Here is a 14,164-nt window from a genome sequence, read left to right on the forward strand (position 1 = left end):
CTACCTGCTCCTTTGACATGAGTTTCCTATATTATCTGTGGGTTGATGCCACAAGTCCTGGCCTCTGGACAGTTGTCCCATGTGTGTATATGCAAGCTTTAAGTCAGTAAGCATTATTAAAATGCCTACTATGTGCCAGACACTGTACTAAGTTCTGGGAATAGAAAAAAAGGCAGATAGTTGCTTCCCCTGAGGCGCTCACAGTCTAGATAAGGAGACAACATGTAAAAACTACATACAAACAAGCTATGTACAAGATAAATAGGAAATAATCAATGAAGAGAAAGCATTAGAATTAAGAGGGGGTATGGAAAGGATTCCTGTAGAAGGTGGGATTTTAGTTGGGACTTGAAGGAAGCTACGAGGTGGAGCTGAGGAGGGAGAGCATTCTACACGTGGGGGACATCCAGTAAAATCGCCTTGGAGTCAGGACATGGAGTGTCTTATATGAGGAACAGGAAGGAGGCCACTGGCACTGGACTGAAGAGTACGTGGTGGGGAGGGAAGGGAAGGACAGTGGAAGGTGTTGAAAGGCTGGAAATGTAGTTGGGGCGCTATGTTATAAATGGCTTCCAATGTGTATAAGGAGAGTGAAATCTCTCTGATCAGTCAAGGTTTCATCAATCAGTGTTTTTTCTCTGGGTAAGAGAGAGAGTATCTTTCTTGATCAGCTTGATCTGGCCAAGATCCCTGCAGGTAGAAAATGAAGTTAAGGAGCCTGTGAGTCATAAAGACTTTTTCTGAGGGTCTCCCTTATTACCACTTTGGTATTCTTACCCAGGAAAGAGAACATTTCCTCAGAAAGTCTCCCCTGAGGGAAAGTTACATCAAGTGATGAGGAAAAGGGAATGGGATAGCTGAGGTTTATTAGCTGTAATTTGTAAGAAAATGGTATATTTTTAAATTTCCTATGTCTAATACACTGAAAGCTTATTACAGACAGTTCTCACTTTATGTAAATGGACTATTCCACAGACCTTTATGTAAAAGCAATTTTTATGCCATATGAATTTGCTCCTAGCCACCCACTTCACTTAGTCTTATATAACCAAGACATACACAAGATAATACCTTTGCACAAGTCATGAAATGTACTAAAGTGCTGTTATTAAATATTGTGCCATGAGAGTAAACAGAATTATGAAATGAAAGGTAAACTTAATGATAAAGTATGCACAGTGCTGTACAATAAAGTTAACAGAGGGGTGTAGCAATTTGCCTCTTTCCCTTCCACTGCACCTAGCCCTTGGCACTTGTGGTTAGCTATACAGTTTTTTTTTAAGAAGCTATTGAGAAATGTTTGCACAATGGCTCTCTTTTTTTCCTCACATTGCATTATCTGATGTCATCAAGCAATATTATCCTCTTCTAGACATTGAACTTTTAAAAATCTTGACATATTTAGATCCATCTTTTCAATACAAGAAAAAAAAATTCACTCAAATGAAATGCTGCCAACTGTTTCATTGTGAACCCTTTTGGTTTGACCTCGGGTTCTCAAGCTTACCTTTCTTCTGCCATCTTTGCAGATCCTCATTTGACAGTTTTCCATGAGACTCAAACAACTTTTCCATGTCATTCTCATCTACTTCTAGCTCCAATCCCTGTGCTCTTTTTACAGTCTTTTACTTCTTCAGACGTTTCATATTTATCAAATCCACAAAAATTGGGAACAAACTACAGGCACATTTTTTTCCAAACTCTCTTCATATATGTTTCTGTTATATCTTCCCATGGCCTAAGCAATATGCCAGATCGCATGGTAAATATTTTAAGACTTTCAGAAATCTCTCAACGTCTAGTCCTTATCTGCATCTAAAGCTTCAATTGCCTGGGCAAATGTAGTAAGTAAATAATATGCCTTGACATTCATAATCACTCTGTGATCCTGATTTCTTTCAGAATTCTTTACATAAAGTCAAATTTGTGTAATGTGAATTTACATAAAGCAAGAACTATCTGTAAATAGAACACTGTTCACTATTCAGTTTAATTTGTGATAAGGTGAGAGTTAGCCCACCAAAAGGGATTAATTACCATAAAGTCATTCTGAGACATGGACTCTTAAAGTATATTATTAATATAAATAGTTTGGCTGTCCTCCATAGAGATGGGTTGGTACAGTATGAAAAGGTACTTTGATATTAGAAAGTGAAGAGTATAAACATGTTTTCATTTCTGTCCTGTACAACTAGTTCTCTGTTTGATATAGACCAAATTTAACTTCTTGACCTGCTTCTCATTCCTGTTTAGGAGTGTAGGGAGGTGTTTATATTGACATGTTAGAATAATCTTTCACTGTAATTGGGCTTTGATGAGCTCATTCATCAAAGTAAACCTAAGTATTAAATGTTAACAGTTTTGACATGCAGTTAATTGAAGACTTTTGATGTAATAGATCCAAAGGCACACGCTCTGAGTATTCGAGATGAGAGAGAGAATGACTTTGTTCGTGAACAGCTTCTGTACTTCAATTATATGGCTTCATGGGTATTGTTGGGCATAACTTATGATGGTGAGTTATGTCTAAAGTCTTTTCCCCCCACTTGGTCTTGTTCTACGTAATTACCAGTTTGTCAATCTGCAAAAGTATGGGTGACCAATGTAATATACAGCTCTGGATTTAGGGCAAAGAAATAAGAAAGAATGTCTTTGTCTTATATAAATTGTGAGATCTTTTGCCCCACCCTCACCCTTTGCACACACTCTACCTTTGCCAAAACTTAGAGCCATACAATAGAAAATGATTTTTCCTTTAATTAGATATGTCATGGAAGATCTGGAATTGGGTAGCAGAAAAGAGGTCTGGGGAAGAGAGGTTTGAGAATCATATGCATAATAAAAGAATATAAGCTTTCTAAAATATATGTATGTATTACATACAAATACATATATGTATTGTATACATACCTATATATACACATATACATGAATGTGTATAGATGGCTAGACAGGTATGTATATACAGGTGTGTATATTTGCATGCATGCCCAGGATCGTGGAAGATAATGAAAATATGTAAGAGAAAAGAGGATCTGGAAATTATCAACTCTTATTATTTCACTCTTTCTAATCTAATAGATTAATTCCTCCATTTAATCCCTATTCCCTCTTTAGTAATGATTGATGGTTCCTATAGAGTTTTTATGGCTTCTGGGTGAGTTTATTGAATACACACACACACACGCCCCCCAAGAGATATATTTATTATATAAGATAAATATATTGTATCTGTGCATATATGCATACATACACATGCAAAGGGATATAGACACAATTTCTGTAAAATTTTGAGCCAGTTTTTCTTGAGACTCAATCACTAGAAACTTCTTTTCATATGTCTTTGATAGCCAATTTTTTTATATAGACATTAGGTAAGGCAAGGGTTCCTAACCTTATCAGTGTTGTAGATTCCTTTGGCAAGCTGGTAAAGTCTATGGACCCTTTCTCAAAAATAATGTTTTTAAATGCATAAAGTAATAGAATTACAAAAGAACCCTGTTGTATTGAAATAATTATCAAAATATTTTTAAAATTTCATAAACCCCATGTTAAAACACTATCCCCACTCCCTCACCCCATATATAAACTGAAATGGAGATTTTTTTTTAAGCTATCAGTCTAAAAACCCATTTTAAGAATGTACAACACATTCTGAAATTTCTTCTAATACTAATACTAATTTGTCCTAAGGAAATACCAGAATAGCAAGCAGTTACCTTCCTTTATATGAAATATCCCAAATTCAGTTATTTTGACTATCAGTTGGAATAAAGTACAACCAAGAAATACAGTCTACATTTCTGGCTACATCCTACATGACAACATGCTGGATCTTGTTCATCCTTACTGTTTAATACATATAACATCTTTGCCTCTCAACTACTTTCAGGTAAACCCCCTAAACAATATCACCCCCTTTCCCCTTTCCTCATGCATATGGGTAGCCAAGTGCCAATGGAGAGCACAAAACCTAGGTTATGCTATGGATTTGCTCTTTGCCATCAACTGAGGGGTAGGGAGTGTTTAGAATTTAGTTGATGGTAAAAGGCAGATCTGTAGTTTGGCCTCCTAATACTTTTTCCTCCTAATACCTTTTAGATATAAATGGAAAATATTTCTTTTGAAGATTGAAGAGAAGTTTTTAGTGAGGATTCTCAAAGAGAATGGCGTCAATATGTTAAGCAACCAACTGAATAATAACAATAATAATAACTGACACATATATAGCCCTGTAACATTTGCAAGGCACTTTAATTACATTAAAGCATTTGAGCCCCCAATATAGGATATTAGGCTCATTTTGCAGATGAGTAAACTAAATCTGACAGAGATTAAATTGCTCCCTCAGGATTACCTAACTGGTATTAGAGTTGATACTTGAATCTATATCTTCCTGATACAGATAGTCCAACATTCTGAATATTCAATTACAGTCTTGATTTTCAGATCAGTCTGAAGGTTATATTTTTTCATTCTATAGTCCAATTCTGAAAATGTATTTTGTTGCTTATTTTTAAAAAATTTTTGACTGGCTCAAAATGAAGAAGGAAGTTACAAGGTGCTAGAGCCACAATGTGGCCACTAAGAAATGCCCATCACCTGGTGGAACTCATTCTAGGTGGGCAAATGCTCTCTTTGCATAGGAACTATGGAATGTGTACATCTGTTTACTAAGTGGGGAAAAAGCAAAGAATTTTGGGAGAAGTGAGGTACCCTTGACCTTGACATTGAAGCATATGCCTTATTCTCTGTTGGTTAAGAGAACCATAATAATAAAGCAGCAGGCCATAAAATGTAAACATATGTACTGCTTCTCCTTAGCATAATTACTATAGACAGATGCTTAGGTTCTTTGCCAAGTGAGATGAGAACCAGTAGGGAAATGGGAATAGCTAGGCCAAAAACTGGTAAGAAAATTGGAACATGGATGAACCTGGCACCATTTGTTATGCCAATTAGAATTTTGATGAGGTTGGCACCTTCTTTGAAAACTACTTGTAATACTGGACTATAGCACTAACTGCAACATTGAAATTCATGAATCTAGCATACATCATATTTGTTTGTGCATTTTCTTCCCCTCCACTTTCACTTTTGAGAAGGTTCAATCTTTAAAATCTGTTTAATTTCAGTCTAGTTGTCTGCAATAATCCTGTGCAAGACTTGTTGAAGAGGCATAAGCTATGGTTAATTAAACCTTTCTTCATAAAAGCAAATGCAAGAATGTTCAACCCCTTCACAACTCTTCAGTTTCCTTTATCAAGCCTTCAAATACTTCCAATAGCTGCTGTAACTGATAGTCAAGACAACTCCTCTTCAGAAAATTATGTAAAAACTGCCAAAGTTAATGGCTCTTGGCTAGCAACCTAGAACACTTTCTCATTGTCACTTTAGCAGTCAAAAGTCTATGAAAATAGAAAGGAAATCATGTAAGTAAATGTAGTAATTTGTGAAGAAATACGTAAAATTTCATCCACCTGTGTTTGCTGTAGTCTACTTCTGTTTACCGAGCTAAAGATTATTGAAGTATATTCAAATGCTCAGCGTTCAAATCAAGACTACCAATTCCCAGACTTCATCTTATAGTACCCTAAGGTATTGACACACAATGAAATTATATTTAGTGTTAAAATGTAGTCAATTAAAAGCATGCCATATAGTACTCTTGTGGTGAGGCAAGAGTATTACAAAATCCATGAGAGATAAAGAATAATGCTATTGCTCTCAAAGTATCAAAGACTAATAAAGAAAGGGTATGAGAAGGAAATTGTCAAGTTAGACCTATTAGCAGCCCCAGATGTGTGCATAAGGCTTAACATTTTTATTTCTAAATGTGTTATTTTTCTTTAGATGGCTCTTTAAAGTGGTCTGACAAGACTGCCTTGTCCTATACAAACTGGAAAACAGGAAGACCAACTATAAAAAACAAGAACTTTTATGCTGGCTTGAATACTGATGGTTTCTGGGATATCTACTTTTATAATAGTGTCGAAGAAGCTCTTTATTTTCACCAACGCAGCATTCTTGCTTGTAAAATTGAAACGGGTAAGTAATGAATCTAATTGTGATAATTAAGAGAAAAAATGAAATGAGGCTGAATATTAGTTAAGATGGCTTTGTCCTCATTATAATTAGAAAGGGAGAATTTAAATTCACAGGTGACAGTTTTTAGCATAATGGGAAGTGATCCAAAAAACTGCCTAGAAAAATACTAAGGATGAAATCCTGTAATTGATTAGGACCTTAGAAATCGAATCCATTTGTAGCATATTGACTAGAAAAATGTGGAGAGATTTAAAGGTAGTTCAAGTGGAAAGTCTGAAAAACATAAAAAGCAAGTACTAGCCTACATTTTTTTATCTTAGTACTTTGCTCAAGGTTGGAATTTTAAAAAATTGGACAGATTTAAATTTAAGGAGAGGCAGCATGGTATAGGGTATAGAGAAGCAGTCTTAGAGTCAGGAAGACTTTGTTCAAGTTTGGCCTCTGACAAATGTTAACTGTGGGACTCTAGGTGATTAATTCATTTAACCCATCTGTGCCCCTAAATAATTCTCAAACACTGTAAGCTCTGGTAAAAGGAGTTTGTCACCAGGATTTTTTTCTATATCAGTGAAATCATAGGTCCAGTCCTTCTTGCAACCACCACCAAAGGGGAAAAAAAGGAAATAAGAATGAAATATAAGCTAAAGAATTGTCTTTGCCCTATAAATAGCAATCAAAGGATTGCAAAGCATCTTCCTCACAATTCTAGGCAGTATTTTCATCCCCACTTTACAGATTTAAAAACTGAGGCACCTAGAAGTTAAGGGACTTGCCCATGATTACATGGGGCTAGTATATATGTAAGGTAGAATTCAGATCCAGATCTGTATTCAAGTCTGGCAATCCATTTACTCTTCCATATTGCTTCTTTATAATTGTACTGAATTGGAGGTCCGAAGACCTGGGCTTAAGTCACAACTCCAAGACTTACTAACACAAGGGTGGGGAACCTGAGGCTTCAAGGCCTCACGTGGCCTTCTAGGTCCTTAGTTACTGCCTTTTGACTGAGTCCAAGTTTTATGGAACAAATCCTTTTATTAAAGGGCTTTGTTCTGTGAAGTACATTTTCAGACAAAGGGCCCCACTTGAGGACCTAGAGGGCCAAATGTGGCCTCGAGGCTGCAGGTTCCCTACCCTGGTGTTAACCTCTTTAATTCTTATCTGTAAAATGGGAATACTTGCTCTACTTACCTCACAAGATTGCTGTAAGAAAACAGTTTGGTAAACTTGAAAGTGTCTGTGTGAGCAATTGTTAATTCCAACCTAGCAGAACAGCTTACAAATAGTAAGTGACACATCATTTATTGAAATTGTGGGGCATAAATTTAAGTAGGAATTGTTTCAATTAGTTCTAAGAACTCACTGATAATGAAAATAAGACATTGTTTAGCCTTTCCTTTAGAAATACTTTAGAAATTTCCTTTAGAACTACTGAATAGATTAGACCAGGGGCAGCTCTTAATGGAAATATGGAGTCAGTTTTCATAGTCTGCTGAAGGATATTAGCAACCTCCTTTCCTCACTTAATATCCTACCAGAGTACTGTAGCAGTGATGGTGGAGGAGATGAAGTATCCTTCTTTGCACCATCTCACTAGGTCTCTCTACAGTATATTCACCAGTCTTAGACTTCAGTTGGACATCAGTGTTACACTTCAGAGGGATGATTCAGATCTGGACCTTTTAAGAGGCAATGAAGTAAACTAGATATCCTCTTAAAGTCCCAGACTTCTTTTTCTGAAAGAGAAAATGGTATCAGGGACTGTATTTCATTTTGGTTTTGCATCACATTGCTTATAAAGTAAATACATAATTGCTGAAGTTTATTTAACTTCAGTTGGGGCCCAACTAAAAGCCTTTATGAAAATCCTGACTCTGAGCTACTAGCTGTGTAACTTTAGACAAATCACTTAACCCTTCAGGGTCTCGGTTTCTTCATCTGTAAAAGGGAGCCAGACTAGATGGTCTATAAAATTTCTTCTGTCTCTGACATTCTGGGACTATGAGACCTGAGGAGAATGTTATCATCTAAAATGTCATTACTCAGTCCTATCATGAATCTTCACGTTTGTAAAAAACACAGAGTAGATATCCAGGGGTATGCTGGTAAATGTTAAACAACCAGCTGGGGGTGGGGGGAGGATATATGCACAACACTTGAATTTAATTTACGTTATTAACATTTTTTCCATCACTTTCTTAAATCTAGACACTCAACAAGTCAGTAAATTAAGTCCTGATTTGTAGCACTGTCGAGTGCTTAGCACAGGCACACTGTAGACACTTAATAAATACTAGTTGACTAATTGACTGTCTGAAGTATAGTTTAAATTTGTTTAAATTCAAGCTCTAATTCCTTATTTAAACATCATAGTTGACTACAAGGAAGAATACAATCGTACCCTGCCACAATTAATTCCACATGAAGATTCTATATATAATGTAGTTCAAAAAAAAATCACGTGGTATGAAGCATTGAAAGAATGTTCCCAAAATGAGAGCTCTTTAACAAGCGTGCATGACAAAAACAGTCAGCTCTTTTTGGAGGATCTTGCAAAACGTGATGGATTTCCATTATGGACTGGACTGTCAAGTCACGATGTAAGTAGCATATTACAGAATTATGTGAATAAAGCTTTTTCACATATGTTCAATCAGCATTATCTTCATTTACTAGATGGAAGCATTCAGCTCATAAATTATGTATGGATCATAAATAGACCCTGCCCATAAATAATTAATTCCAAAAATTACTCTAAATCTGATGTCTTTGGAATATGATTTCCAAACCTGGCAAGATAATTCGTGTAGTATGTTAAATTTAGTCTAGTTATCAGCGCTATTGGGGATTTTCTTTTTAAAACCATTTCTTTCCCTGCTACCCCCCTCCAGTCCAAAGCACCCAAGTATCCGAGGAATTATTATAGCTCTGGACTATGTTATGGCATCTGTCTCGCCAGAAATCCATGTTATCTGTTGAGATTTTGATAACAGATAAGAACTGTGGGGTCAGATGTCATAAGGAACATACCATATGCCCCCCCTCACAAGCCCTGTTGGTTCAAATACTTTTGTCCCTACCCCTCCTTCCTTGACATCATTACATAAATTCATTTCTACCTTTTCTGTCTAAATTGTAGCTGGATACCAACATACAAAAACAGTGAATCATGTGAAAAATGTGGCCTCTACAATGATTCTGACACATGCCAAATGTAGAATAATAAATGATAGTAGTAGACTTTGAGATTGGAATTCTAGGATTATAACAGATGCTGGGAGACAATTGCTTATGATAATTTAAAGAAATATTTACCCATATACTTAAAATGGGACCAGAGGATCACAGACCTAGAAGAGACTTTACCATCCTTTTAGGCCAACTCCTTCATTTTATAGATGAAGACCTGAAGCACACAGAGATGAGGTCACTTGTCCAAGGGCACTTAGTATCCATGGTACTTAGGGCAAATGACTTAATTTCTCCAGGCCTTATCTGTAAAATGAAGGAGTTAGACACAATTATCTCTGAGGTCCCTTCTAGCTCTAAATAGCTTATCTACTATCTTAAGGATGTGTTTTAAATAAGTAGGGGAAAGTTCTTTAAGATTACCACATGCAAATGGCTCCCAGCATTTGTCACAATTTATAGAAGAACTTCTAAAACAGTCCTCTAGAGACTGAATAAAACCTCAAATTGAATATGCCAATTTCAACTTGTTTCTAAGAAAGTATTCTAAGTTTTGTATAAAATCCTGAAATTAAAAGTCCTAGATCAATAAGCCAAATGAATATTCCATTAGAGGACCAAGAAATACAAAACTAATGTCATTCCATTTTTTAAGTGCATGTAAGTTTTTTTTTAATCTAAACTTGGGTCTAGATTCAGAACCTCATTATTACTCATTAAAATAGGGAAGTGACTCAACTTTTGAGTGGTCTGATGGAAGCACATTTGACTACGTTCCATGGAAGGAACAAAAATCTACAGGAAATTGTGTTGTCTTGGATCCTAAAGGAATTTGGAGACATGAAAAATGCAGTTCTGTTATGGATGGTGCTATTTGTTATAAACCTAAAAAAGGTAAGTCTAGCTTTGGAATGTTATGTTTTTTGCATGCATTTTTTCTTTTAGATTTTCTTTTACACATAATACCTCACACTCTTGCTCTAGAGATTAAGGGAAAAAAATTTTTAACTTGGTACCTATTATTTGGCTTGGCTGTGCCTTCTCTGGACAGTGGAGGCCTGCATCAGAGAGGTTTGGCCATTGAACAGCCAGAGCCAGTCAACCCACTAAAATGAGATGTAACTTCTACTATCTCCCTGTCCTTCCCTCCATTCTGAATGTGCAAGTCAGGACAGTTCTCTCTTGAATATCTGGTAAAGGGAACTCACTACATTTGTATCAGCAATAGCAAAAGTACCAGAGGCTCATAAGCTTTAGAGTTGGAAGGGGACCTTTGAGGTTATATGTTCTCCTCTCCCCATTTTATAGGTTAGGAAGCTGAGGCGCAGAGAGGTCATATCGAATGACTGTCCAAGGTCACAGTTTTATACATAGTGGGAACTCTTCACAGGTTTAAATTATTATTTATCCATGAAAACATTTAGATCATTTGTAGACACTGTAGTTGAAATGAAAATACATGTGAAATTCTCTCCTTTACATACAGGAACAAGTAAGACAGTAATTACAGATGGTTCCCTATAAAGCAAGGCTTTTTTTTTGATGAGGCGATTGGGGTTAAGTGACTTGCCCAGAGTCACACAGCTAGTGCATGTTATGTGTCTGAGATTGGATTTGAACTCAGGTCCTTCTGACTCCACGGCTGGTACCCTCTCCATGTACCACATAGCTACCCCTAAAGCAAGGCTTCTTTACCTGGAGCCTAGGGACCCATGAATTTGGATAAGAAAAAAAAATACATCTTTATTTTGATATAATTGATTTCCTTTATTATTCTACTCTGAGGGGTCCAATTCAAACAAACAAAAAAAAGTTAAAGAGACTTGCCCTAAAAACCTTTCTCCTGGAATATTTTGATAGTTCTGATAGGATATATGGATCCCAAATGTTAATTAGCGTACATCCTTAAATGTAATCAAAATTAAAATTAAAAATATTACATTTAAGTCAGTAAGTCAATAAACATTTATTAAGCCCCTACTATGTGCAAGCACTATGCTAAGCATTAGGGATACAAATACAAATGAAAATAAAGGATAGAGTCCCTGCCCTCAAGAGATAGCAAGATGCATTTGGGATCAGAGAACCTGAGTTCACATCCCAGCTCTGATGCTTACCATCTCTATAACTTTGGATCTTTCATCTTTAAAATGAGAAATTTGGACTCAGTGATCCTTAAGATACTTTCTAATTCTAAGTCCTTTGATCCGATATGAAAAACTTACAATGGGAAGTTATTTAAAACAGCTTTTAAATTGCTGTTTGCCAATTATTTTTAGCCCCCAGAATGTAAACAAATGGCTGTATTTATTTTAATACCATTTAATATAGCTTGGAATGATAAGCTGCCTCTCATTTGGAAGTTTATAGTAAAGATCCTAATCTGTAAATGTTCAGAGAAATAGCAATTAATGTTAATATAGTGTTTGGGGCAGCTGGTTGGTATGGTGATAGAGAAGTCAGGAAGACTCCTTTTCTTGAGTTCAAATCTGGCCTCAGACACTTAGTAGCTGTGTGACCCTGGGCAAGTCACTTAACCCTGTTTGCCTCAGTTTCCTCATCTGTAAAATGAGCTGAAAAAGGAAATGGCAAACCACTCTAGTATCTTTGCCAAGAAAACCCCAAATGAGGTCACAAAGAGTCAGACATGACTGAAACAACTGAACAAGAACAAAATACAGTGCTTATAATGTGCCAGTCATTGTGCTAAGCACTTTACAATTATCTCATTTAATCCATATAACAACCCTGGGAGATAGATGCTATTATTATCATCCCTGTTTTAGAGATGGGGAAACCAAAACAAGCAGAGGTTAAGTGACTTGCCCAAGGTTACATAGCTATTAAGTATCTGAGGCTGAATTTGAACTCGCTTCTTGATTCCAGACCCAATACTCCAGCAGGGTTTTTCTATTTAAACATAATCTACTGAGCATCTTTTATCCTAAAAAAGACAAAAAAAACCCTCTAAACTTCCCTTTCCATAACACAGAAATTACTTTTGTTATTTACAGTAAAAGAGAAAGTTACATACAAGTAAATGATTCCAAGGTGTTATGCTCGCCAGCCAGGAAATAGGGGTGCCATTTGGGGTGTTATGGAAGTTAAGATGGAATGGCCTTATGTATGGAAACAGTCACTTTGAGATCTAGCCAATTTCAGGTGATCAAGGGATAGGCATGTGGAGATATCCTTTAGGCAACCACAGATATAAAAAGTTCAAGACTAGAGATGAAAAGAATCCTCAAAATAAAGCTGATGGTAGAAGGCACAAGAGTGGATAAGCATCTTAATGAAATTTAAGCTCACAGAGGGGAGAAACCAGAGGAATAAGAACTGAGCCTGGGAGAAGTTTTCAAATTACAAGTTGGTGATTATTGTTTGTCCTTTGTCCTCAAAGAGATCCATGACATCAGGAGGGCGATATCATGACTTGCAAGTGAATTGGACTCAAGTGAGGCAGGACTGTGCCAAGTCACCAGCTTCACTCTGGCTCCTGAGTCATCTGGGTCCAGTGGCAAGACATAGATCAGGATGGACTGGAGATGGCCCTAGTGCAGTGGGAGACCTTGGCCTTTTAAAGCTAAGGTCTTTCCCAGGTCTCAGTTTGCCCGAGGCAACAGCCATACACTCATTAAAGGAGAACTTTAGTTTTTAGTTTTTGGTATTTAGTTTAGTGGAAGAGATGGGGATAAGGAAGGCAACAAAATCCAAGGAAGGAGAGAATTTCAGCAATTAGCTGAATTGTTCCCTGCCTTTGCTTTTTTTTCCCCCAACACAAAAGTCACTTCAGAGTGATTACAATAGAAAGCCAATAGAAAGCATTGGACTCCGTTTCAGCCCATACCTAAGTAAAAATACTCTCTATCGAATTCCCAACAAATAGTCATCTGGCCTTCATTCAAAGACCTTTTGGGTAGGAACACTTAATTCCCTCCCAGAGCAAAGCATTTCACTTGAGGATAGCTTGCAAGTCCCTACCTACAGTACTTTAGACAAATTATTTAGAAAGCCTCTGAATTCTTTTCAAGCTTGAAATCTTTGATCCTAATCTCTCTGAGCCTCAGTTTCTTTACCTGTAAAACAAGGATGATTATACTAGTTATATATTTTCCCTCACAGGGTTGTTGTAAGGAAAATGCTTTGCAAACTTTACAGTTTTATATAAATGTTGAGCTTTTTTTCTTTCTTTTTTTTTTTGAAAGGGAGGGAGGCATCATGGTATAATGGTAAGCACATCTGCTGTGGATTTGGAGGATCTAGGTTCAAATCCTGCCTCTGTCTCTTACTACCTTTATGACCTCGGGCAAATCATTTAACTTTCCTGGGCCTCAGTTTCCCCATCTATTAAATGAAGAAGCTGGACTAGTTGTCCTCTGAGGTCTCTTCTGGCTCTTAATCTGTGATCCTATGGTGGCTGTCTTCTAATTTCAATCATTTAAAAAAATTGTATCCCAGAAAGGTGTTCAAAAAGGTGAACTCTGAGAAGGAAGGGGCCCTTGCCCTTCACAAGATATATTGCCACCTGATGACAGGACTGCCCTTTAGTGAAAACAGAGAAACTTAATTTTATTTAGAAGAGACATTTTCTCCTAATTCCTATAAGTAATCATCTTATCCATCTGTTTTGCAGCTAAAAAGCAACCTCTTCAAAAATACTCATCACAATGTCCATCACCCAGAGGGACTCCATGGATTCCGTTTGGAGATTCCTGTTACACCTTTGACAAGGCATTGCACAATTTCTCTGAGGCCAAACAGCTATGTTCAAAACTTGGTATGGCACACTTCTTATTACTTAGACTAGTTCAGGGTGAGGATAAGAGAACAAAAGCAAAGAAATGCAGAATGATTCGTACCATCCTAGGTAACAATACCTAGTTTGTTTCAGTGAAAATAGCAATGTGGAAAAAATTATTTTTAGTCA

General features: G+C 36.6%; 1 protein-coding gene across 2 annotated transcripts in view; it reads left to right on the forward strand.

Moving 5' to 3' along the window:
* LOC110220720 (CD302 antigen) overlaps positions 1–14,164 on the forward strand; it is a 188,380-nt gene that overhangs the window by 98,975 nt on the left and 75,241 nt on the right. For both annotated transcript variants that reach the window (XM_021004867.2, XM_021004869.2), the window contains exons 28-32: positions 2,399–2,515; positions 5,854–6,048; positions 8,422–8,648; positions 9,963–10,131; positions 13,871–14,014. In XM_021004867.2, the coding sequence (XP_020860526.1) occupies positions 2,399–2,515; positions 5,854–6,048; positions 8,422–8,648; positions 9,963–10,131; positions 13,871–14,014 (852 nt within the window). The remainder of the gene's footprint in view (positions 1–2,398; positions 2,516–5,853; positions 6,049–8,421; positions 8,649–9,962; positions 10,132–13,870; positions 14,015–14,164) is intronic.

The sequence above is a fragment of the Phascolarctos cinereus genome, unplaced genomic scaffold, assembly GCF_003287225.1.
Source record: "Phascolarctos cinereus isolate Bilbo 61053 unplaced genomic scaffold, phaCin_HiC Scaffold_726;HRSCAF=1367, whole genome shotgun sequence".
Lineage (NCBI taxonomy): Eukaryota > Metazoa > Chordata > Mammalia > Diprotodontia > Phascolarctidae > Phascolarctos > Phascolarctos cinereus.